The following is a 25,282-nucleotide window of genomic DNA, read 5'->3' as shown; positions in this document are numbered from 1 at the left end:
GTTAACACTCAAAAAATTACCCGAATGTTAAGTTTGTCAGCAAATTTCTTTCAGCTGGGAACGCATGAAAAATGCACCTGACAGTACTAGCTTTACCAGAAAAAAAAGAAAGTGAACCACACGAAGTTCTGACACAATCATAGCTGTTCCCTGATGTGCCCACCATGCAGTCAGGATTCATCTGCCAAGCACTGTCTATGGGGAAGAGAAAAAGGAAGGTCATGATGTCTCTCCCTGGTGACGTGGAAGGTGACCACCCAGGTTTTTAGAAACTACAAAGACAAGTTAAAGTTGAATAACAGTGGGCAAAATTTCACAAGATTTGAACACAGCTATGGCAGAAACTCAAACAGGAAAGTAAGAAGTAGGAACACCTTTCCTCCAACCCACCAAGTAGAGGTCACCATTTCCTTCCAGATGAAGGCCTGTTGGCAAGCAGTGCCGAGACAAACATGCCACAGCGGCAGAACTAAGACACCAAACTTCACCGAGGCCGGCATCACGGCCTCTACATATAGATACTGGCCAGAGGTAAAGAGCTGTAGATCTGGGAGGTACCTCACTAGGTAACTGGCAGGAAAGCTTACGTGAAAGGCATTTAAATATGTATAGGAGCCAGTGCACTTAGAACAGATGCTGGCAGTCACGAGACCCCCAAACTAACCTGGTGACTCTCAAGAAATGCTCCTACCTACAGTAAAACTGTCAAATCTCCCCTATGTTCATTCTAAGGTGAAGAAATGTGTAAAGAGATCAAAAGACTATCAAGTTTTTCTGTTAACCCTCTGAGCTGGTAATACAATACCTTACTGTCCACATAAAATGCCACCACTGTAATTTTGGTAGACCGGAACCAACGTAACTCCTTGAAAACATTCATTTTTAATGACCCATTAAGTACTGACATTATCCAAATCTAAATTCTAATTTAGATCATTAAAAAATTCAAGAAATAATGCTATTATTTATCAATAACAATGCTGTTTAATGAAAGAAAGATAGAAAAAAAATCAGTTTTCCTTATATTTTCAGGCTTTCTTCAGTAACGTTCTTATAGCTATATGGAAACCAGTGGTGTGGCATCAATTCTGCCAAAGATGGGAAGGAAAAGCTGAATATAAACAAGTGGTACCAGTGCACCATACTGCAATTAATAAAATGTCAAAACACCCAAAGCATTTCTGAACCTATATGCCTCATCATTTTTTTAAAGGAAACTTTTAAGGTTTTTTTTTCAAAACTACTTTAGAAAAATCTATGAGATCATTCTTAATATGTCATGATGTTCTACATATTAAACAGACAGGTTAAAATATTTTCCCAGTCTGGGATATAAGACCAAAAAATAATTACCGAGCAAAATGAGGATAAAAATCATTCAGAAAAACAGATGTCATCAGAACAAGAAGACTCTTGATACTATCAAGAAATGTTCAGTTTTTCATCCTACACCTTTGTCTGTTCTCCACAGTGTCTTCTGTGCATTACTTAAATATTTGTTGCTTCTAACAATTCCATTCCTAACCTTCTCTCTTTCCTCTGAAACATGCCCTCCCTGGTCATCTCAATCCCATGGCTTCAACTATCCAGGACTACTCAGGTGATTCCCAAATCTCTACTTTCAGCACACACCTCAACGGGCATCTCTTCCTGGATGTCCTGAAGGTATCTTAAACCTAACCCATCCCAAAGTGAAGCCTCTGTCCACTGTAGCATGGCCATCTCCCGCACTGCAATTCCTCCTCTCCCCTTTTCCCTACCTCAGTAAAGGTCACTACAATATGCACTCAGCCTGCTCGGTCTTAGTTACACAGTCTCTTATTTCTATGTTTTAAGCATGGAACTCTGATCATGTCATTGTTATACTTACAGACCTTTCAGTGCAGGGAGGTTCTAAACATCCATCAAGGAACTGGGCAAATAAATTATGGTCTTTTCACACCACAGAGTATTGTACAGTCTTGAAAAATGATGGCATGGGTCTATATTCATCAATGTGGAAAGATGGTTATGACCCTTTCCAGGCGCTCTCCCTGCCCCTAACTCCACCGTCTGCCATGCCTTCCCAGCCCTAACTCTCCCTCCTCAGGACTCTCTGCTTAGTTTCTCAATCTGCTAACAAGCAAATTCCTTCCATGGTTTGTTCAGATTTCTGAAGCAGAGACTCTCATTGGCTTCATTTACCATCTTGGGCTAAGCAACCAGGCAGAAGCTAGGGGTCAACGACTCCTTGGATTTAATCTGCTCTTACCAAAAAATGGCTCTGGCCAAATGCAATAAAACTCTGAAGTTACTTTATAATTAAAATATTTCTAGAGAAATACCACGTAACTATATAATGAAAGAATCTGAGCAACAACCTAAAATCTACTGTAACTGGATTTAGTTTCTAAAATATATCCTTGGTATTAATAGACCTAATTATATCTCAAGCATACTTCACTTCACGAAAACAAACTGGTAAAAATGCATTAATTAATTCTGTGTTATAAACAGAATTAATTAATGTGAATTTTTTTAACATTTCAGCTTTACTGAGGTATTGCTGACATAAAATTTGTTAAGACATTTAAAATGTACATCCTGGTGATTTGAAATATGAATTGTGAAGTTTTAAACAGCACAGCTGGATACAGAAAGCAGAGGTGGAGAGGGAAGTCAACACATGACCATCAGCTGATCATCTGAAAGCAGACAGGCACTTACTATATTAAAATGGTGAAGTAGAAAGCCAACAATCTCATCACTTAATTAGATTCTCAGGGCCTCCCTCCCCCAGAAGACCTCATCTGGAAGCTCAGTAAACATGCGTGTCGTGTCATGAATAATCACAGCTCACGCTATTCACATCTGTAGGCAAACAAAAACAAAAACCGCATCTCTACCACTCTCTCAGTTGTACTTCTGAATGACTTCTCTTTCAAAATAGATTTAATTCTTAGTTTAAATATGCACTAACATCTCTTCTTCCTTCACTGCGGCAGCATCTTCTCTGGGCCCGGAGCTGGGAACACAACATGATCAACACAGCCCTGATTCTGTGGAGCTGATTCTGCACAAAAAGCGCACTCTGTCGGCTGGACGGAGAACTGCGAAGTAGGAAACGGCTTTTCCCTATTTAGAACTTTATCTGAGGAATTTCATTTTGGCTCCAGCATACAAAAATAAGCTGAACTCTGTGATTCACTCTTTCTAAAATAATGACTTCTTATAGAGTTAAAAAAAGAAAAAAAGAAAGAAAAAGAAAAAAGCGTTAGCAGATAAAGCCGTTGGTTGTGTGGAGGATCAGTACTCTCTCTCCATCGTCATCTCCCAGAGACAACAAAAAGCTTCACAGTAGGGATAAAACTGAACCTACTGCAATATAAACACCTATCATTATGCTGTACACCTAAAACTAATACAATGTGCTATGTCAGTTGTATCTCAATAAAAATAAAACACTGTAAGAAAAAAATGGAGATACGGGCTTCCCTGGTGGCGCAGTGGTTGAGAGTCCGCCTGCCGATGCAGGGGACACGGGTTCGTGCCCCGGTCCGGGAAGATCCCACATGCCGCGGAGCGGCTGGGCCCGTGAGCCATGGCCACTGAGCCTGTGCGTCCGCAGCCTGTGCTCCGCAACGGGAGAGGCCACAACAGTGAGAGGCCCGCGTACCGAAAAAAAAAAAAAAAAAAAAAAAAAAAAAGGAGATAAATACAATATTCTATTTCCTTCCAGAGTATTATCCCAGATTTTCCACCACTGCTTTTCCAATTAGTTTTAAGTGTTTTTCTGAGGTAGCTTTATCATCCAGACCAAAAAAAAAAAAAAATCTAAACCGTTTTAATCATAAAATTGGCTTAAGGAAAAGGAAATACACTCTCTCTTCTAAGCCCTCACATCCTTCCCTTTAGTCCATACCCAGGAAAGAGAAATATTGATAAGAAATGGACTCCAGCCAAAGCAATTGTGAGAAAAAAGAACAAAACTGGAGGTGTCACGATCCTTGACTTCAGACTATACTATACTGTCATCAAAACAGTATGGTACTGACACAAAAACAGACATATAGATCAATGGAACAGAACAGAGAGCCCAGAAATAAACCCACACACCTACGGTCAATTAATCTACAACAAAGGAGGCAAGAAATACAGTGGATGAAAGACAGTCTCTTCAATGAGTGGTGCTGGGAAAACTGGACAGCTACGTGTAAAAGAATAAAATTAGAACAACATTTTCTCACATCATACACAAAAATAAACCTCAAAATCATTTAAAGACCTAAAATGTAAGACCTGAACTCCTAGAAGAAAATACAGGCAGAAAACTCTTTGACCCTGGTCTTAGCGATCTTTTTCTGGATCTGTCTTCTCAGGCAAGGGAAAGAAAAGCAAAAATAAACCAATAGGACCTCATCAAACTTAAAAGCTTTTGCACAGTGAAGGAAACCGTCAACAAAACAAAAAGGCCACCTACTGAATGGGAAAAGGTATCTGCAAATGATACGGGGCCAATACCCAAAATATACAAAGAACTCATACAACTCAAATCAAAAACAAAACAAAGCCAAAAAAAAAAAGACCAAAAAAAGCAACCAAAAAAAAAAAAATTTAAAAATGGGCAGAGGACCTGAATAGACATTTTTCCAAAGAAGACATATGGAGATGGTCAAGAGGCATCATGAAAAGATGCTCAACATCACTCATCATCTTGCTCATGACCAACCTCAGTGGCCTTCTTTCAGTTCCTGAAACACACATCCAGGCCTTTAGCTTGCTGTCCCTTTTCCCTGGATTGTTCTTTTCCCAGATGTCACACATGCTGCTTCTTTCTGTATTTAGGTCTCAGTTCAAATGTCAACTCTCTAGACAAGCCTTCCCTGACCACCTCCTATGAAAAGAGCATTCTTCACTCCCTCTACCTCTTTCTTTTTGATTCATTTTCTTCAGAGCATTTACTACTATCTGCAGTTATTACAATTTGTTTGGCTTTTCATTGCTCATCTTTGCTACTAAAATATTAGCTCTGTGAAAGCAAGGCTTGGTCTGTCTTCTCATCACTGTCTCCTATCGTCTAGGCCCACAGTAATTCTCAACCAGGATTACTGAATGAATCAAGTAGTTCATACTGTACAAATTACAAGTCAAATAAATGTGGCCCTAAAATTTCAAGTTCCTGAACATGTTTCATCCGGGAAACTCTTAGCAGGAACTTTACCATCCAGACGTGAAGCTGATTTATTTTGAGGCTCCCTCTGTCAGCGATGCTCTCCCCCTTATCTCGGCCTAACTGAACCCTCAGGGAGACCTGTGCTCACCCTCACACGCAAGGCTGCCCCAACCATTCTATCCAGGATGGACACGCATACGATTCCCTCGATCGCTCCGTCACATCATCCCGCTTTTATCTGCTTCACAGTCCTCATCACTCTCTAAAGTTACCTTTTTAATCTGTTTACTAGTTGGACTGTTTACCACAAACTAAATATTTTAGCTTCAGGAGAACAATAATCAGCATTCTTAGATCCCTGAAAGTATATAAGAACTTCCTGAAAAGACAGGCCCCAGGGACAGCTTTGTAACACAGCTCACTTTGTAACCCAGCTCATTAAAACCCTCTTTTCAACCACAGGACACTGCGAGCTCAGAAGAAACCGAGTATTACAAAGATTTTCTTTTCCCCCATTACAGAAGCTCATTTATCCAGGTGTCTAAACACAGGCAAGCATTCAAATGGAACAGTCTGTAAAGTTTTTTTTTTTTTGGTAAAGTTTTTAAATGATCATCTCTTTTCCTTCTTTAAATCTTATTACTGCCATTAATTAAAAACAATCGGCTAAACCACGACAATCTACCAAGCTACGAACATGGGTCGGTATCATGGAGATGGGGATGGGGGATCAACCTGTTCCACACAGACTGGGGTGTCGGTGGCTGCGAACCACTGCTGGGACCGTGCAGCACTAGACAGCACTGGGCTGTAAACGTGCAGATTAGAAAAATCCGCATTTCTACACCAAACCTGCTAAAACAGCTCAGTCTTGGTTCTCCGATTATAATATACTAATGCTGTATGTCATATAAAGAAAACTCCTCCTCCACAGTACTACCTACGTAAGTTTAGTGACCTACAATGAATAGATAGGTACCTTCCTCCTCTGTGTAAAAGATGAAAAGTCCCAGTTCACATACATTTACTTCACCGTCCATAATCCTCAGAAAGTACTGCTGGCAGGTCTCTAATATCAGACAACTCCCTAAGTATCTTAGCTTTTGCTGCTCTGAAGATGTTATGGAGATGAGATTACCAAAAGAAAGAATAAAACTTTCATTATTTACAAGTGAATTCTCTATTTTACAGACAAAGTTTGAATGTGTTACACCACACTTTAGACACTAGCTCTGAAAGTCAAGTTTTTTAAAAAGAATACGCATCTGAATCCGTAATGTATACTGCATTTCAAGTCAAATAAAATGATTAAAAGTTTTTAATTGGAAAATAAGACAGATATCACAGTGTTATTTCAGGAAAATTAATCTGGCAGCAGTATACCAAAGAAATTAGATAAGATAGATAGATAGATACAGATAGAGATATATATTTTTTTGCCTTACTGTGTGGCTTGCGGGATCTTAGTTCCCAGACCAGGGATTGAATCTGGGCCCACGGTAGTGAAAACGCTGCATCCTAACCCCTGGACTGCCAGGGAAGTCCCTAGGTAACATAAATCTTAAGGAGGCAAGTCCACATACAAACTCTATTCCCACAGTTCTTTTCATTAAAAGATACACGTTGGTAACTTGTATATTAGAATACATTTTTAAGAAAAACATGAGTATGGTTATTTAGTTTTCAGTACCAACACTCTCATTTCACCATTCTTCCCTATTAAAAAAAACTTAATTAAACAAGCAATTTTAAACGTGGGTTTATGCCCCACTCATGGTCACGCGTGAAGTAGGTTCAGTCAATTGCAGTCCACATTTTTTCCAAATAGAACAGGAAAAATATCAAGTTACAAGGATAACTGTCACATGCGTTTATCTAGCTAGACCAGGCGTGGGTCCTGAGGCAGAATGTATTTCTAACTGTGAGTCTTAGTCAAGAGAATTTCAAAACTCCAGGCCAGATGGTTGTGATGGTCTCTTTTCACTCTAAAACTTTACTTTTACGGTTAAATCTGTCCTCACCTGGAAATAAAGGGAAATGAGTGGCTTCTTTATTTAATGTTTAGCTATGTTTCTTTTAATGGCAGGCAACGGAGTCTGTTGAATTAATTACACTAATTTAAACAACAACTGGGGCTTACTGACGGGGACACTGAAGCAGTGCACAGACTCTGGGAGCGCTGGACCAGTGGCCTCAGGAAGGACAGAAACCGAAGGGCTCCGGGGCCTCGGCAGGGCACCTGCAAGCTCGGCCTCGCCTTCCACCACAGTGCTGTGAGTTTCTCACCGCACAATGCAATCGGCCCTCCTAGATCAGGCAGCCTAACCCCTGGATAAACCAGCAACAGCAGGGAGGGAGTGCAGACATGGTCTCTGCGGAAACAAACTCTCCACCATCCCAACTTGTCTAAAACATCTGATTTTTATGGCCAGAAATTAACATTTCATTTTTAAGCACTATGTACTAGGCATAATATTTGGTTCGATATGATCAGTATACATAGTGTATGTGTACATTAAAACATTAAATTGTATACCTTAAATATATGCAAGTTTTATCAATAAAGCTGGGGAAAAATGAGAAATATAAAATATGTTTTCAACAGATAAAGGAGACTGTGCTAAAGGATAAAGTATAAAATATGTTTTCAACAGATAAAGGAGACTGTATGTAAGAGCCAGTCTTTTAAAATAATGAACATTACACTGCACATTATAATAAGGACGATATTTTTCATTTCACGTATTCTTAGAAACTTAGGTTATTAAGAGTCATATTTCTCCAAAGCAATGTTGTAAAAATAAATCCTGGTGTAAAGCATTTTTAGAATTTAAAAATTATTTTGCAAAGTGAATCACTCTATTTTTAAAAGTCTGTATCTTCATAGGTCAGCTGTCACTAAATGAGACGTCCCTATGTAAGAAGAGTACCTGCTGTGATCTCAATGTCTGTGTTCCCCCGAAACTCCTATGCTGAACCCTAAAGCCCCAGGTGATGGCACGAGGAGGCAGGGCCTCTGGGAGGTGGTCAGGTCTTGAGGTGGGGTCCTTGTGAACAGGATTTGTGCCCTTGTAAGAGAGGCTCCAGAGAGCTCCCTGCCTGTTCCCCCACGTGAGGTCACAGCGGGAAACTGGCAGCCTACAACCCAGAAAAGGCCTGCACCAAAACCCGACCTTGCTGACTCCTTGACCTTGGCCTTCCCAGCCTCCAGAACTGGGGGGGATAAATTTCGCTTGTTCATAAACCACGGAGTCTGTGGGATTCTGTTACAGCAGCCTGAAGAGACTAAGACAGCCCCTCGCTTGGGCGACCAGAACAACTCCCCTTCCCGCCGACCTGCCCTGCTCTTGGGGTTCCTCGCCCACTCCTCTCAGCACTCCGTGTGTCTGCTGCACACCCTCTCACTGTGGCACATCCTGCTTCATGCTGACATTCTCTGCCGGTCTCCCCAGAATCCATGCAGAATAAAATCCACAAGGACAGGAACAAGGATGGCAGCACAGTGTATGTGCAGAACAAGCACTGGGTCAGGAGTCAGGGAGGCCCGAGCCTGTCACTGTTCTGTCACCAACTGGCTACACAATCACCATCTGTGCACTGCCTCTTTGCACACCGGTTCCAGTAGGAACTGAACAAGTACTAACAACATCCATCCATAAAGTTTCCTTACTTGTTATAAAAAGAGATGGTAATCACTGCCCTATTTACTTTTCCTAGTTGTTACCAAAAAAAAAAAAAAAAAAGTGCAAATGCTTTATAAGCTGTTAAGCACTACAGAAATACTAGGGTTTTGTGTGTGTGTGTGTGTTAGGGTTTTTGGAAGGCCATACGTATAAACGGGATGAGCATGGGCTTGGGAGTCAGCAGATACAAGCTAAGCCCGAGCATCAGCGTTTCTTACCTGTCTGGCCTTGGGCAGGTTAACTCACCTTCTGGAGTATCAGTTTCCTCATCTATAAAACAGTGATACGAACACCTGTATCACATACTGCATGGATAATTAACATCTGTAACGTACGTTCAACTCTCCTCATACCTGACTGCATCCCCACAACTCTCCACGTTCGGTCCCATCCCATTTTCACATTACAGATCCTTCAATCCATGTGACTCCTCACCTCAGGTCTCCAGGTCTCTCTGGGGCAGAGACCATAGACTTCATCACCAACGCCTAGCCTAGAGTACATAGTGGGAACTCAGTAAGTACATTAAAGAAGTGAATTCCCATCCACCTTCTTGCTAAAAACATAAGTGTAACATAACAAACTAAAAAACCAGACATTTCTAACAAAATGCTTACCAATCTTACTCCATTCCTTAGTACAACAAAGACCCACTTTCACTTACATACATCCCTATGTTTTTTAATAGGTGCTAAGAAGAAAAGAGAAGCTTAAGACGAGACTTAGAGTAACCTTTATCTTTCTGACCAAAAATAAGACATAAGACCATCAGCTCAAGATTTTTAAACTAAAAGGCTGTCCCTTTACTTATTTTGTTTTTTTAACCTATTAGGTAAAAGTATCAGTATTCAAAACCACCAGAAGCAACAGAGGATGGGGAGCTAAAATCTAGACCCTGAGGCTCCCAGAATGAAGCGCAACCAGAGAGCTGGTTTTCCCAGCTTCTAGCAGTTGGCCAACAATTAATTACTTGGAGTTGATATAAGGGCTAAAATCTTTTGGCCAGTCCTTATCCTAGGTGCTCTTCTTCATTTCCCAACTGAGGACTTGACTTCAGACCATATTACAAAGCTACAGTCATCAAAACAGTGTGGTACTGGCACAAAAATCAACATATAGATCAATGGACAGAAAGAACAGGACAGAAAGCACAGAAATAAACCCATACACTTACGGTCAATTAATCTACAACAAACGAGGCAAGACTATTAAATGGAGGAAAGAGAGTCTCTTCAATAAACAGTGCTGGGAAAACTGAAGAGCTACATGTCAAAAAATGAAATTAGAATGCTCTTTAACACCACACACAAAAATAAACTCAAAATGGATTAAATACCTAAACGTAAGACCTGATACCATAAAACTGTTAGAGGAAAACATAGGCCAAACACTCTCTGACATAAATCGCAGCAATATATTTTTCGATCCATCTCCCAGAGTAATGGAAGTAAAAATAAACAAATGGGACCCAATTAAACTCAAAAGCTTTAGCACAGCAAAGGAAACCATAAACAAAGCAAAAAGACAACCCACGGAATGGGAGAAAATATTTGCAAAGAATGCAACCTATAAGGGATTAGTCTTCAAAAATTTCAAACAACTCATACATCTCAATACCAAAAAAAACAAATACCCAATCAAAAAATGGGCAGATGACCTAAGGAGACGTTTCTCCAAAGAAGACATACAGATGGCCAAGAGGCACATGAAAAGATGCTTAACATTACTAATTATTAGAGAAATGCATATTTAAACTACAGTGAGGTATCACTTCACACAGGTCAGAATGGCCATCATCAAAAAAATCTACAAACAATAAATGCTGGAGAGGATGTGGAGAAAAGGGAACCCTCCTACACTGTTGCTGGGAATGTAAATTGATACAGTCACTATGGAGAACAGTATGGAGGTTCCTTAAAAAACTAAAAACAGAATTACCATATGACCCAGCAATCCCACTCATGGGCATATATCTGGAGAAAAACTTGGTTCAAAAGGATACATGCACCCCAATGTTCACTGCAGCACCGTTTACAATAGCCAAGACATGGAAGCAACCTAGGTGTCTATCAACAGAGAAATGGATAAAGAAGATGTGGTACAGATATACAATGGAATATTACTCAGCCATTAAAAAGTGAAATAATGCCACTTGCAGCAACAGGGATGGACCTGAAGATTATCACACTAAGTGAAGTCAGTCAGACAGAGAAAGACAAATACCATATGATATCACTTACATGTGGAATCTAAAAAAAATGATACAAATGACCTTATTTACAAAACAGAAACAGGCTCATAGACTTAGAGAAGGAAGTTATGGTTACCGGGGGGACGGGTGGGGGGTAGGGACAGATTTTTTTAAAAAATCATCTCAATTCCACCTCAAAAACGCTTCTCCTGAAATTCCACGGCCTCCAGCGGCGTCTCTCCCACGGCAGGGTGACTGTAACACAAGTCTGATGCCCTCCTCCCTGGTTTAAAGCTCCATCACTTCCCGGATGAAGTGACACTTGGGGGACACAGAAGCTCATCCGTGCCCTGTCCCCATCCAACGGCCTGGCCTCGGTTCTCATCGGCCCCGACACGTACCCTGGGCTAAAGCTGTGATGGTGCACACGGCTCTCACACCCTTGGCACTCACGCACCACCTACAACAGGCGCTTCTGTGCCCACCTGGCAACCCCTTCAGAGCCGTCAAGACTCAGACCAAGATTAGGACTGAGTTTGGTGCCTCTGAACTCCTGAAACGTGCGTACTACAGTGCGCTTAGGTTTCCATAATCTCCAGTAGAAAGTGAGCCACTGAAGGACAGGGACTCTGTTTCATCACAGCAGGTAACACAGAGTACACGGCAGAAGCTCCGTAACTAAACTGAATAAGTTAATAAACGGCCTGACGGACTTCAGTTTTATTATAAATATAAAGGTTACTGTGAGAACATCCGGTAAAATAAGCACCAGTCGTCAAGTTATTTCTATGAGAAAGTAATATGGAGTTCTAAATAACTGTTACAAATAAACTCAAACACAATAAACACGGGTTGTTAAGATATCAAAAGATACTGTGACTTTGTAACTGAGGCGTATATGTTACCTCGAAATACTAATGGAGCCCAAACTAGGTACATGATCCATGGGAAACAGAAAGACGCGGCACTCTGCATGAAGAAAAAACCCCGCTCAACAATGGCTGAGAATTTAAAATAATTTTTCACAGACAAGCTCAGCTCATAAGTTTGTAAGGCATTTTTACACAAGGGTGACTAGAAGTAAGTACCTTCTCAACCACTACTATAATGTTACGTTTATATAATCCTTTTCCTCTAAAGTGCAATTTTTAACCTTCTTACACGGGAAAAGATTTTTTAAAGCTTCTGCATGGGTACAGGACCCCGAGTTCCAGGGACAGAGGTGCCAAGGAAATCCCAAGAGCAGCTGCTGACCGGACCAGTGTGCTGGCAGTTGGCAGGGAGGCAGGGAAGGAAACAGGAGGAAGAAGGACTGCAGGATGCTCCCCCCGCTCGGCTCGTCCGCTCCGCGCTTCCCGTGTGCTCAGCAGAATCGGGGGTAACTGGGGGGTCACCACGCACAGTCTTAAACCGCCCCCCAGGAAGACCCGATCACAGCTCTGCTGCACCCGCCCTCCGTCCGCAGCCCTTCACGCGAGGCTGCAGGAGCAGAAGCCTGGGCCGAGGGCTGCGCAGGCTTCCAGGGGCACACGGCGCTGCTCCCTCCCGCCCACAGCCCCTCTCTCCTCCCACCCGCTCCCGCTCCCGTCCGCCCGCCCCCCAGGACTTCCCGGACCCAGGCAAAGAGGAAACTAGAGCCAGCCCAGCCGCAGCAGAGCGGGCCTGAATCCCGCCTCCGCCCCTCCCCGCGCTGGCTCCGTGGCCGGTGGCCGCGTTCTCAAAGCCTCAGCTTCCTCAGCCGTACAGCGGGGACCGTACGCTTTCCTCTAAGGATTGTCGTAAGATTTAAATTATGTGAGACGGGGGACGAAACGTGGAGGCACGCTGCCTGGCACAGAGTAAGCTCAACCAAAAGGGCTTCCAGGTGGGATGGTACGCGAACATGTATACAGATGGATACGAGCAAATCAGTACACAAAGTGCTTCACAGTGTTTTGCCGTGTTTTGTTTGCTTGACGCAGGTTGGAAAAAAAAGTCAACAAATCACCACTGCCACCACCGCCACTGACAAACACCCCAGAAACACTGTATGAAAACCTATTCCATGACCCTGTAGCCGCAAGAGAAGCTACAGACCCTCCACTTCGGCTCACAGCCTCCTCACCGGCTAGGACGCCCACCCTATCTTTTAGCCTCATCTCACATTTATGCCTCCACACAGGCAACACCGTAATTAGTGACATATATGCTTTCAGTTCAAACTGGGTCAAGAATTCCTTCAGGCCAGTCACTTCTGTCACGCACCCCTTTTCCCAAGCACTGAAACCCCATTAATCATTCACCCTCTGAAGCCTTCCCTCATCCTCCCCGGCAGAAACCATCACGCCCATCTGTACGTTCCCAATGCCCATTGCTTAAACTCACACTTAGAGCACTTGTTTCATGCTAATTAGCCTTTTTTCCAATCTTCTTCCTCACTGGATTCTAAGTTCCACGTCATTCAAGTGGAGGTGTCAGCGGTCAGGTGAATGCACACACCACAAAATGTAATAAAATAAAGTAACACTTCTTTACCTACAGGAATGTCCTTGAGGGTAAACAAACATTTCCATCATCTTTCTGTGTTCTAAACACACTTCACTGGCCTGCCACTACTACAAAGCAGTGTAATGGCCAGTAGCAGGGAGACATACTAACTTTTTAGCTTATGTTTTCTGAATATCCAAAAACATCCCTTATACCAATCCTGACAGTTCACTGAGAGAACATTTTACACCTTACTTATCAAATGATTTATCAGCCCACTTTAATTTCCATTAATTAAGCAGAGTATTAAATCTTTTCATTACTCGTTAAAAGAAAGCACTTCAAAATAAAATTTTTGTTATATGATGATGATTGTTCCAAAACAAAATCTGATTAAATAATAAACGTTATTTTATAAATCAAATATGAAAATCGATCTCCTTGTTTCATATCACACATACGATATACATTTACTTTAGTGGCGTTTTATACATATCAACTCTTATTTCCTACATATACAAACATGGCTGGAACGCTGATTTACAACCAACAGTTTGATTCATAAGCAGTCTACGGTTTAGATAGTATGAGTCCAAATATTTTAAGTGCTCAAATCTGCTTCCAATTACAGCACTCTAAATTAGAAAGTCACAGTTTTAGCTCATTCAGATTATAATTCTACTTTTGCTACTAAATAACAGTGCTACCCTAGGCAAATCACTTAACCTCTCTAAATTCTAAGTTTTACACATTTGAAATGACTCTGGATTAGATCAGATTTCCCAGATCCCATTCTTATCATACAAATCACCTTGAACACCGGTTTGGAAATACATGTCCTGACCCCTCCTCTAAAGGCTCTATGGTAGCAGCTCTGCCTTGGGGGCCGGGGGGTCTGTGTTCAAAGTTCCCACGGACTCATGTTCCCCAGGCTCCTCCGGATTGGGAAGTTTTCTACTACACACTGGTTTCTGATCTCTAATGCTCTTCCTGGCTCTAAAGTTCTATGAATTTAAGATTTTATGACATGGATCAAATCCCCCCAGCCCAACCTGGTGATACCGAACACAATCCACGTGCAACTTCACTTTGCTGTGCAGGAAGGTTCAAAAGGTATCATTCTTAACATCTGGCTCCATTTGCTGTACAAGCCCCTCGCTTTTCAAGCCATCCTACATACCAGTATTTGTACTGACAAACAATCTGATAGCTAACCTGATCTGGGTCAGAACACACTTCTGGTTGAAGGTGCTCCCCTGTGGTTTTAATGCACACAACTCGCCGTACGTTGAACGCTGACTCACGTGTTAGTGTCAGCTCTCAGAGCCTGTGCTTCCAGCCCTGCAACTGTGCCTGGTTCACATCTGTCCTTTACTCACATATGTGTGACAGCCATCAGGCAGACCACAACTCTACAACCCCTTCTAGCAATCTGACAGATAATGATTAGGTGCTGAATAAACTTTAATACATCATAACTATTCACTGGCTTTGAAACATAATGCCTGAAAATACTTGCCCATGGATATAAACATAGAAGAAGACACTTAAAAGGCTATACTCTCAAAATCTGTCTTTAAAAGCACTGTGATAGAAAGCATACGCTCTCCAACGGGTGTTCTCATTTTTAAAAAAAGGCACTTTTTTTCAATCCCCACCCACCGCAAGTTAATAAAATCTGGTTAGTCAAACTTGCCTTAGAGTGATATTTCTCCTACCAGCACACACTTCTTTCCCCCAAAAGGCTGTGACGCAGCATACAGAAATAAAAGATCTCAAACATACCAAGATAATTTAGAGGTGGGAAGTGTGGTAGGGGTCAATATATTCAGTACAGTTAAACAGACCAGTTTTCACTATACTTCTCAAAAAGCAGGACAAGGCAGGAAACTGATTCTTACTACTCGAAAACCAGACCAAACAGTTTCTCAGGAAACAAAGTTTTTACTAGTACTCTGAGAAATTTTCTCACATAGGTCTTGGAAAATAGTTATGGTACAGCATCATCAATCAAAATTTCACAGCAACTGGAAAACTTTAAATCAGACTGTAAGAAAAACTGAAAGTATACAATTAAAACACAGATCAGTAGGTGTGACACTGCAAGGGTGAAGGTGATGAGTGTCTGAGGCCCACAGACAGAAGCCAGACCCAGAGAACCAGAGGTCATATCATTTACTTCACGTTCCTTAAATCTCATCTACTGGAGTCAGATTTAATAGCAGGATCGATACAGAGTGAAAGAAACCTGACGGGAATGCGATCAGTCGTCTGCCAAACCTGTATCTTCACACACACAAGCTGCACTAGGAAAAATAATGAAGAAAATGTGGGAAGTTTGTTTCACTCTTATTAAAGAGGATCTAAAATCGATAACCTCCTCTGATGCTAGAAGGACAGGTCACGTGACGTGTATCTCTGGTGCCTGAAAGAACGGGTACTGAGCAAACACAGACACAGACTCAACGTCGCGGACGTGCTTTGTAACCATCCATTTGGCCTGAACAATGCAAGTAAAAATAATCAGAGCAGGAGCATCCCACTAGCGCAGCGACTGTAGAGAGGTGGCAGTGAGCACCTGTGGGGACACCTGAGTAGAGCCTGCTCAGCCCTGGTGCTGGCACGCCATTCACGTGTATGACGTGCACAGGGACAGGTGCACAACGATCGGGGGAACCCGCAAGGTGGACTTGAAGCCGTCAGTGAGAGGTGAAAATCTCACATCTGATAATAAACACTCTTAGTTTTCCTTAATAATTCTATTATAAATCTATTACTAAATTCATTAAATTTTTCTTGAGACATTATTCTCCATTTCTTGAAAGTAACCGTGTTTTTTTTTTAAGAAGGAAAATAGGCAGAAAGCAGAAGTGGGTCAATCATCTCTTTCAGCACTATTTTTGGTAAACTATTTTTCGTTCCTTCTTTGAAATTCTTCAATTTCAAAGTTTCATATATTCTTCTTGTATATCTCTCTCCTTCCTCCGAAGTAAGGAATGTCCCATACAAGAGCATGATTTAATTAAATGTGCGAATCCGCTGTTCTAATGCCATTCTCGACGATGCCCAGGGTTTTGTAAACCTGAGCTAAAGCGGTACCGCAGATTGAAGCAGCATACGATGAACCTCAGCATCTGTGTGTCTCCAGAGACTATCATGAGAGAGGCCTGCCTGCTAGTCCCAAGCCAGCGCAGAGCCCCTCGTTGTGTGTTTTCCACGAGAACGAATTCAAGTTGTTAAATAAACTCAAGTATCTGATGTACAGACATTTACCAAGAGGTCATTCCAGCTTGTACATGAACACTTACAAATCCCGTCTCTCTCCTAATGAGAATAAAAGGATGCACTTTACATCTCTTCTAGTCTCTATGATGGAAAAAAGTTTTTAAATCAAAAAAAATAATCACTTTACTTTCGTTAGAAATTATGTAATTGTTTCTCCCAGGTATTATTATAGCACCAAGCATTCCAAAATAGTTGATTAAAATCTTCCTTCATCTGTTCACTTTGCTATACACCTGACACACAACACTGTAAATCGACTGTACTTCAATTTTAAAAAATCTTCCTTAATCTGAAAATGAGGCTTGTAAGAAACAAAGGTATTTTTTAAACTCTAGGCAGAGATGACAATGCAATTGTAAAACCTATGTCCCTCCGTATTAGAATACAATTCACAAACGTACGCGCTTGAAACAAAATAATCCTGGGTGTATAAAGACTCACCATCTGTATGGGTTTCTTGTGGAGATCTCGTTCTGTTACCAATTTTTCTTGGTCGGTGACATACAGACCTTTCTGTGCTAAAGCCTGCATGACAGCATCGTGGCCCAGAAGGGGTTTGGCGGCGTCGCTCTTGAGAATGAGGCTCCCGGCGCGACAGTACAGTTCAGCCGAGAGAAGCAAGTTAACAACCGGCGGCTTGATGTGCTCCTGGTCGTACTGATCTGTGTAAAACGGCTCGCGAAGCTCCTCTGGCACATTTTCTACAAAGATTAAGGGGAAACGATTGCTTACAAGATTTTTATAAAAGAAACACAGTTTATCTAATAATTATTCATGTCTTAAAAGTTCAGATTCCTTCTAAAAATAACAATAACGCTGTAACGGAAAAGATGATTTATTCGACCTTGGCAGGTAATCTGCAACGAGAAAGAGAGAGAATTCTCCTTTACAGAGGATACGGTTCCGAGTATGTTCTCAAAAGCGACTACCAAGCGATCCAGGAGAGACGTCTGCTGAGTCCGGGGAGTCTGCGGAAAGTATCCCCACGTGCACGCTGCAACACAGAGAGCCAGCTAAAAGGCTCCGAAGAGCCCATTCCAGCGAATCCGCTCATTCAGGCGCTCAACCAGGAAACGCACGATAACAGCTATTTCCGGGGAACGCTAGGCCTCGACGCCTGGGAGTATAAAATCCCTTGCCCAAAGCTGCCCAGCTCGCCGGCTGCCAATTAGAACCCGCCCACTGCGAGCCGTCCCTCCGCCTCCGCCCGCCGCTGGCCTCTCCCTTCCTGCGGGCCCGCGGAGGCTGCTGAGCGGCAGCTACAGCTGCGGTTCACGGAGAACCACCCTTACAAGTCCCGCACACCGGGAAGCCCTGTTTCCTCCGCCTTCCCGCCGACCCCACCCCCCACCCCAAAAAGCCTTCCTGGGCACCCAGCTGCTCCCTCCGAGGGAGACAGACAGGGCAGCTGGGCGACGGGACGGCCTCTGAGTTTCTCTCTGGCGGCCAGGCCATCCCCCCGGGAAGAACGCCAGGCAAGGCCGGGCGTCGTCCCCCACGAGGAAAGGCGGGCATCTGAGCAGGAAGCTGGCGTAGAGCCACAGTCACAGAACCTGGCAGCTCTGGCCCGACACCAGCCAGGCCCCCGCCCGCCTGCTCCGGAGAATGAGGGTTCGGGGCCACCCGCAGCCCACAGGGCTTCGAGGAGCCTCCTGAACAGGCAGCTTCAGCGTGAGCCCGGCGATGCCACAGCGCTCAGCAACGTCAGCCTCCCGAAAGGTGTTCTCGCGATATTAATATACAACGTAGCAATTTTACCTTCAAGTTTTTGACAGGTCCTATCATTTAGAAAAATATTTTCAACAAATAATAGTATCATAATGATTGCACGTTCCCTTTATATATGAGTTTGGTTCTGGGGAATTCAAGGATTTAGAAATAATCCTTACCCTCCAGGAGCCAGTAGTCTACAAATAATCTAGACAGTCAGCAATTCAGAAACTGGAGACAACACTAAGCAATAAATGATCAAGGGGCTTCCCTGGTGGCGCAGTGGTTAAGAATCCGCCTGCCAATGCAGGGAACACGGGTTCGAGCCCTGGTCTGCGAAGATCCCACATGCCGCGGAGCAATTACGCCTGTGCACCACAACTACTGAGCCTGCGCTCTAGAGCCCGCGAGCCACAACTACTGAGCCTCTGTGCCACAACTACTGAAGCCCGCGCGCCTAGAGCCCATGCTCCGCAACACGAGAAGCCACCGCAGTGAGAAGCCCGCACACCGCAATGAAGAGTAGCCCCTGCTCGCCGCAACTAGAGAAAGCCCGCATGCAGCAACAAAGACCCAACGCAGCCAAAAATAAATAAATAAATTTAAAATTAAAAAAATAAAAGAGAAAAGAAAATCAGAGGAAGCATCAACTCCAGAAGCAAGATCATAAACTTAGTTTTACATATGCTGAGTTTGAAACAACAGCAAAAATATCCAAGTGGAAATATTCAAAAAGCAGCTGGGAATACAGGACTCCGGAAAGAGGTCAAGAGTAGATGTACCAATTGGGGATTTTGGAGACATCTAAAAATATCATCCTCATTTAATAACTGAAGACACTTCCCTTCCTTCATAGCGGCATTAACCAGGAGTGAGCCAGCCTTAACCTCAGTAGCTGCCTCAGCGTGATCCATGAGCTCCGTTGTAATCTACAGGACACGGTGCTGGCACCCACTTAAATTTTAGTATCACAGGAGCTAAATGGAAGCTACTCGGAGAGCAAATTTAAAAGGGAAATTATTTGATTTTAAGATAATTATTATAAAACGTATACATAATAGATGTTTTCCCCTATAACAATAAAAAGTGACTAATGCAGGTGACTTGGTACCTAAACATCAGCTGTGCAAAGAAAAGTGACTGCTCATGATCAGGATTACAAACTTCACCACACCTGTACATCCGCTTACATTTATTTACGGCTTTTACATCCATTCTCACACATGATCTTTATTACAACTTGGTGGAACTGTCAAATCAGACAATACACAGAAAAATATTAGGAATGTATAATACTTAGTAAGGGCCTTTATGCGCGGGCACTGTCACAAACATGCATTCTGTCGTTCAACACTAACAACCCTCTTGTCCCTATTTTACAGATAAGGAACTCAAGAAAGGTTACCTTGCCCAAGGACACATAGCTGATAAATGCAGAGTCTTAGCTCTAAACCTTGTAGCTAAACAGATTCAAAAATAACAATGGTTTGCCAGGATCAACAAGCTGGAAGGTGGAAAACATATGGCTTAGGGGCTATTTTCATTTTATTATGACGAACCCACAAATCTAAGTGATGAAAATGTAAGTTTCAAAAAGATCTCAATGCAAGGAAAAGGGAAGGGATCCACAGCAAGTCAAAGAATGTTTCAAGAATATGACAAAAACAGATTATTCCACCCCAAAAGAATGCAAAACTGCATACTGAGTATTGTAAAGTAGGTCACTTTTAAGAACAAGTCTTCAAGAACTAAATATGCTTAAAAGAAGACTTTGAAAATGTCTATCATTTTGCCAACAGTACAAGACTATCATTTTTTAGAAAACAGTTTGGAGTTGTATCACATTTTTAAAACAAATGAACTGAAACCACGTATTAGAAAATAAACAGGCAAAATCAAAGATAAGAGGTTTCACCCTCCCCCTCACCTCCAGAGTACAAGAAGGTAAGAAATTAATACTTCAAGAAACTGAAACTCCATTCCCAGAATTGCAAAGGATGAGACAAGTTTTTCTTGTGCACCAGGACTTAAGCAAGAACCTACCTTACTTGTGTTATTATAAATCCTGACTAGAGCTAAGCTTTGAAATTAACAATCACCTGAAATGCTTGGGCACACGCAGAGGGCACAGAAACAGTCTTGCTCAAGGCACTTTTCTATAAAGCTGAGTTAGTACGAGTTGCATCCATACACCAGCAAATGACACAGATTTCCTTAGAACAGTGAACGGTCAGGGGGTACAAGGGGAACGCAATTCAGAGATATCACCACTCAACCATGGGAACACTGCCTTATTTTCCACAACTAAAAATTATGTCCAAGGCAATTACTAGGACAGAATTTGTGAGTTTCAAAAACTCCAAGTAAAAGTAAGCCCTACACCTGGAACTCTAAATTAACCAAAAGACACAAAAATGGTCAGTTAACATTTTTTTTAAAAAATCATAGTACCGGTAATCAAAGAAAGTTACAATGAGACTTTGCCTATCAAAATGGCAAATAATTTTTAAACCCACTGTTGACAAGGATGTACTAAAATGAGTACCTCACAGAAATCCAAAAAAGAGGGGATATATGTATACGTAGAGCTGATTCACTTTGCTGTAGAGCAGAAACTAACACAACGTTGTAAAGCAACTATACTCCAATAAAGATTAACTAAAAAAACAAGAGTACCTCCTACATGACCAGAGGGCAAGGACCATAATTACTCCCCATAATACAAACCGTAGCATCTTATGCCTGATACATGGCAAGCACGAAATAAATACTTGATGAATGAAAATGTTATTATTATTTTTTTTATTTTAGTCATTAATCTTGTCCTAAAGGGACTCCCACCAGATTTCAAATTTCCCCTCAACTCCCAGATTCTGTACTAGTAATCCTAATTTACTCCTGTACCTGCTTTGAAAAACCTGACAGTTTTCCCCCCTAGGCCACTCTTCTGCAATAGCATCCCTCTCAAAAACCAACCCTTTTTCAGTTAACCGACATTCACTACCAGCAGGAGGCAGCATGACAGAGTGGGGAAAACCGGGGCTTTGGATTTAAAAGCTGTGTCTTCCTTGACCTGGGACCGTGAGCGCAGGAACCGTCTGTCCCGAGTTCAGGCTCCACAGCCTGCACAGGTGTGCAGCCATGGCTGCCCTTGACTTCAAGTTCCTCCACCTCTGGGCCCACCACACCGCAGACACTACAGGGTGCCACGTCTGTTCCTCGGGGCCTGGGCACCAGCTACTCCCCGGGCCCTCACCCTCCTCCTGCGGTCGGCCCTTCCCATCGGGAGCTCAGTCAGCGGTCATCTCCCATATACACCTTCCCTGACCCTACGCAGTCGTCCTGTTTCAATTACTACTATCCCATAATATTTAGGTTAGCCTATTTCGACCCCCTCCCATTACAACGCAGCCTCGAGGACAGCGGGATACTTTCCTGTCCTCTGTCACAGCACCTAAACAGCACCTGGAACACAGCAGGCACTCAAATATTTAAGAATGTACAAGGTAAAAAGTACATAAACTGAGCCTGGCCTTCAAGGAAGACACCAGCTAAGGTAGTGCCCCTGCTCCCTCCCCGCACCCAAGACCTGCTGAAGTCACCTCCTCCACTCCTCTCCCTGCCCAGAGAGCCACAGGGACCTCTCCTGAGCCCCAGGTCCTCACAACTCTTCACATCGCAAAGAAACCCCAAACCCCAAACCAGAGCCTGGTTATCAGAGACAAGGGCAGTAAGAAACATGGAAAGGCGGGGTCAGAGCGAGCTCTGTGGGGCTGGACTGAGATGGGAAGTGTCAGTGTGGACACACTGTGGTTGGCATGTATCTGTGACCGAGAGAGAAGCAGCTGCAGCTGCATGTCACATCTGCACATGCGTGTTTCCTAGCTCTGTCTGCTAAATCCCAGCGGCAATAAGCCTCGCACCTATATCTCAGTTTCTAATGCCTCCCATTAAAACAAACCAAGACTCCTTCAGAAATGGCTGTTTCCTCCTGGGCTGCAAGATCAGCTCAGAACGTGTGTGTGTGCGTGTGTGTGTGTGTGTGCGTGTGTGTGCGAAAGCTAACAAATGATGGGACCATGTCAAAAGGTCACAGGATTCAGCCGGAAGGAGATCCCATTGACCAAATCTGAGACAATCTGAACATCAAAATAAATAATGACAATAAAAGATTATAACCCACTGAATAAAACAAGAATGTCCACCCTGATGTAAACAAATAAATGAATAAGTATGTGAAAGAAAAAGAAGGGAAAACTCTTCCTTGTAGTAGAATACCAACTAAAAATGGGAAAAAATAAATGGGATAACAACTGATTCAAGCAAGAATCATTCTGGATGCTAAATTGGTGGGTTTGATGAACAGGGTATTTCAAATTATCTCCTCACGACTTGCTTCTTAATTAAAGATGGAAAATAATAACTTTATAGCGGAAAGAAGTGGCAGATACTGCCTGAAGCAAGTGATCAAAGTCTGCATCAACAACTGAACGGACATCGTGTGCCCCTGACACAACCCACACTGAAAACACAGCACCTCTTCTGTGGTCGTCCCGCCAGGTTTGTATAACTTGAATCCATCAAGTAGACACGTTAGATAGATCCAAATGAGGGACATTCTATAAAATAACTGGCCTACTGTTTTCATAAGATAAAAAGACATTTTAATAAGGGGAACAAATCGACACTGCAGGCTCAGACATTTTGGGGGTGCTGAGAACTGGGATTTCCTACTTCCTGCCCCCACCTCCCTGGCATCTCGGTGTATGAGGGAGGATGTCAAGCTGTCTGATCCTGGGAGGAACAGAGGGTAAGGAAACTGAGCTCTGTCTAGATATTTCTCCTCTGGGGTTGCCTGGCTGCCCAGTGGTTCATCTCTGGTGCCTCCTGGACATCCCTGCCCAAGCCCCCTGAGGAACACAGGGATGCTGCCAGGTAGGGGGCAACAAAGCACACCTGCTGCTCGAGAGACAGGTGATGGAGGTGGCAGGGATGAGAGGGGGTGCGAGGGCGGGTCAGCTGGAGGCGAGCAGGGAGGGAAGGAGGGAGAGTAGAGAGTAGGTGGTCAAAGGACAAGAAGGAAGAACGCCACAGAAGATGGGGTGGCACCAGGGGACAGGAGGAGGAGGGGGTCGGGAAACGTCTCCGGTTCCTGGGTCTCCATCACCTCTTGCCTGGGGCAGGCGTCTGTGTACTGTGCCTTCAGACTGGCTAGGTTTTCTTGCTGGGACACTGCCCGCAGCCATGCCAGAATCTCATTGTCGTCCCAGTCATGGAGCCCAGGGGCGGAATGAGGGCCCAGCGTTCCGGAGAGGGCAGAGGACCCCGAGGCAGGAGGTGGCCCAGCTGGAGCCTGCACGGAACTGCCTGCTTGTGCCAGGGGCACAGGGCAAAGACAGTGCCCAGGGCAGGGGCCTGCCACCCAGCTCAGCATGCTGCTGGGGTGCTGAGGCTTCACAGTGTCAGTATCATGGGAGACACAGACAGACGGAAACACCGTTCCAGGTTAAGGAGCTGACAGAGACAAGTCTACTAAATGTGATGCACGATCCTGGACTGCATCTTGGAATGGGAAAAAAAAGCAGCAACACAGGACACTGAGACAATGGCCAATCTGAATAGGGGATGTGGATTAGATAATACGGTGTTGAAGTTAAATTTCCTTATTTTTATAATTTTACTGAGATTATCTCAGACTTATCATTCATCTCTCATCAGGAGAGAGTCTGAAGTATTTAGGGGTAGAGGGTACAATGTCTCTAATTCTTTCTCAGACAGCTCAGAAAACATTACGTGTGTGTCTGTGTATGACACACACGGATTTGTGTGGGGGAAGGGAAAGGGAGAAAATGGGACAAAAGGTTAACAACTGGTAACCCTGGGGAGAGGGTATGCAGGAATTCCTTGTACTGTTCTTATACATTTGAAATTACGCTGAAGAGAGTCATGAAACCTCAAAATGCCCCAAATCCATCTTCTCCCCAAGCGTCATCACTCCCGGTGTTCCCTGCATCACAGAAGTTCAGCGGCATCTAGGCGTCCCTCAAGCCCCAGACCAGATCCATCACCAAATCCGGCCCAACCCTCCCCTTCTCGCCATCTCAACTCACACCTCCTGGTCCCGCTCTTGGAACTTTGCATCTGCACTACTGCATTACTCCTGAACGTGTCTTAGCAATGTTCACACCTGTCCCCACTCCAAACCATTCTCTACTGTAGCCAGAATCTGCTTATTTCCCGTAGGCAAACTTGAGCATGTCACACACCCTGCCAAACCTCAGGGTTTTCAATGACTTCTGCTTCTTTAAGGACTCAAAGCCTTCCTCTGACCTACAAGAAAGACAGGACCCTGCCCCTGCCGGCCCATTCAGTTCCCGGAACCATGCACGCTCCCGTCCCCTGCAAAGCCTTTGCACATTCTCGTCACCACTGTTCATATGCTCTTTCTCCCTATTCTTTACTCCCTTCCAGATTCTTGGGGGCCAGTGATCCATTCAGTTGGGCCCAATTTCCCCCCAATAAAGGAAAAGAACAGAACAGTTATCCTGCCTTTCCTGTACCTCAGAAAATGCACTTTTACTTCCGAGGCGATCCAATTCTGTTATAAAAGACGCCTAAGTTTGTAAAATATATGTGAAACCTTTTAAGATATTTGAAGTATAGATAAGTACTAGTAAGCAAAAAGTTGTTAATCATGGACAGAACTCAAAGAATGTACCAAATAAAGGTAAGTGGTTAGCAGCATATGTATGTTAAACATAGTAAGGAATGGAAAAACCAGAAGATACCTAATAT

The 25,282-nt window shown here is 43.3% G+C and overlaps 1 protein-coding gene across 3 annotated transcripts in view; it reads right to left on the bottom strand.

Annotated features, from left to right (window-relative positions):
* CAMSAP2 (calmodulin regulated spectrin associated protein family member 2) overlaps positions 1-25,282 on the bottom strand; it is an 89,100-nt gene that overhangs the window by 52,100 nt on the left and 11,718 nt on the right. For all 3 annotated transcript variants that reach the window (XM_082615802.1, XM_082615801.1, XM_082615803.1), the window contains exon 2: positions 17,219-17,478. In XM_082615802.1, the coding sequence (XP_082471928.1) occupies positions 17,219-17,478 (260 nt within the window). The remainder of the gene's footprint in view (positions 1-17,218; positions 17,479-25,282) is intronic.

The sequence above is a fragment of the Mesoplodon mirus genome, assembly GCF_964341445.2.
Source record: "Mesoplodon mirus genome assembly, chromosome: 3".
In the NCBI taxonomy this organism is placed as follows: Eukaryota; Metazoa; Chordata; class Mammalia; order Artiodactyla; family Ziphiidae; genus Mesoplodon; species Mesoplodon mirus.
This window is presented reverse-complemented; position numbering and strand designations above follow the sequence as displayed.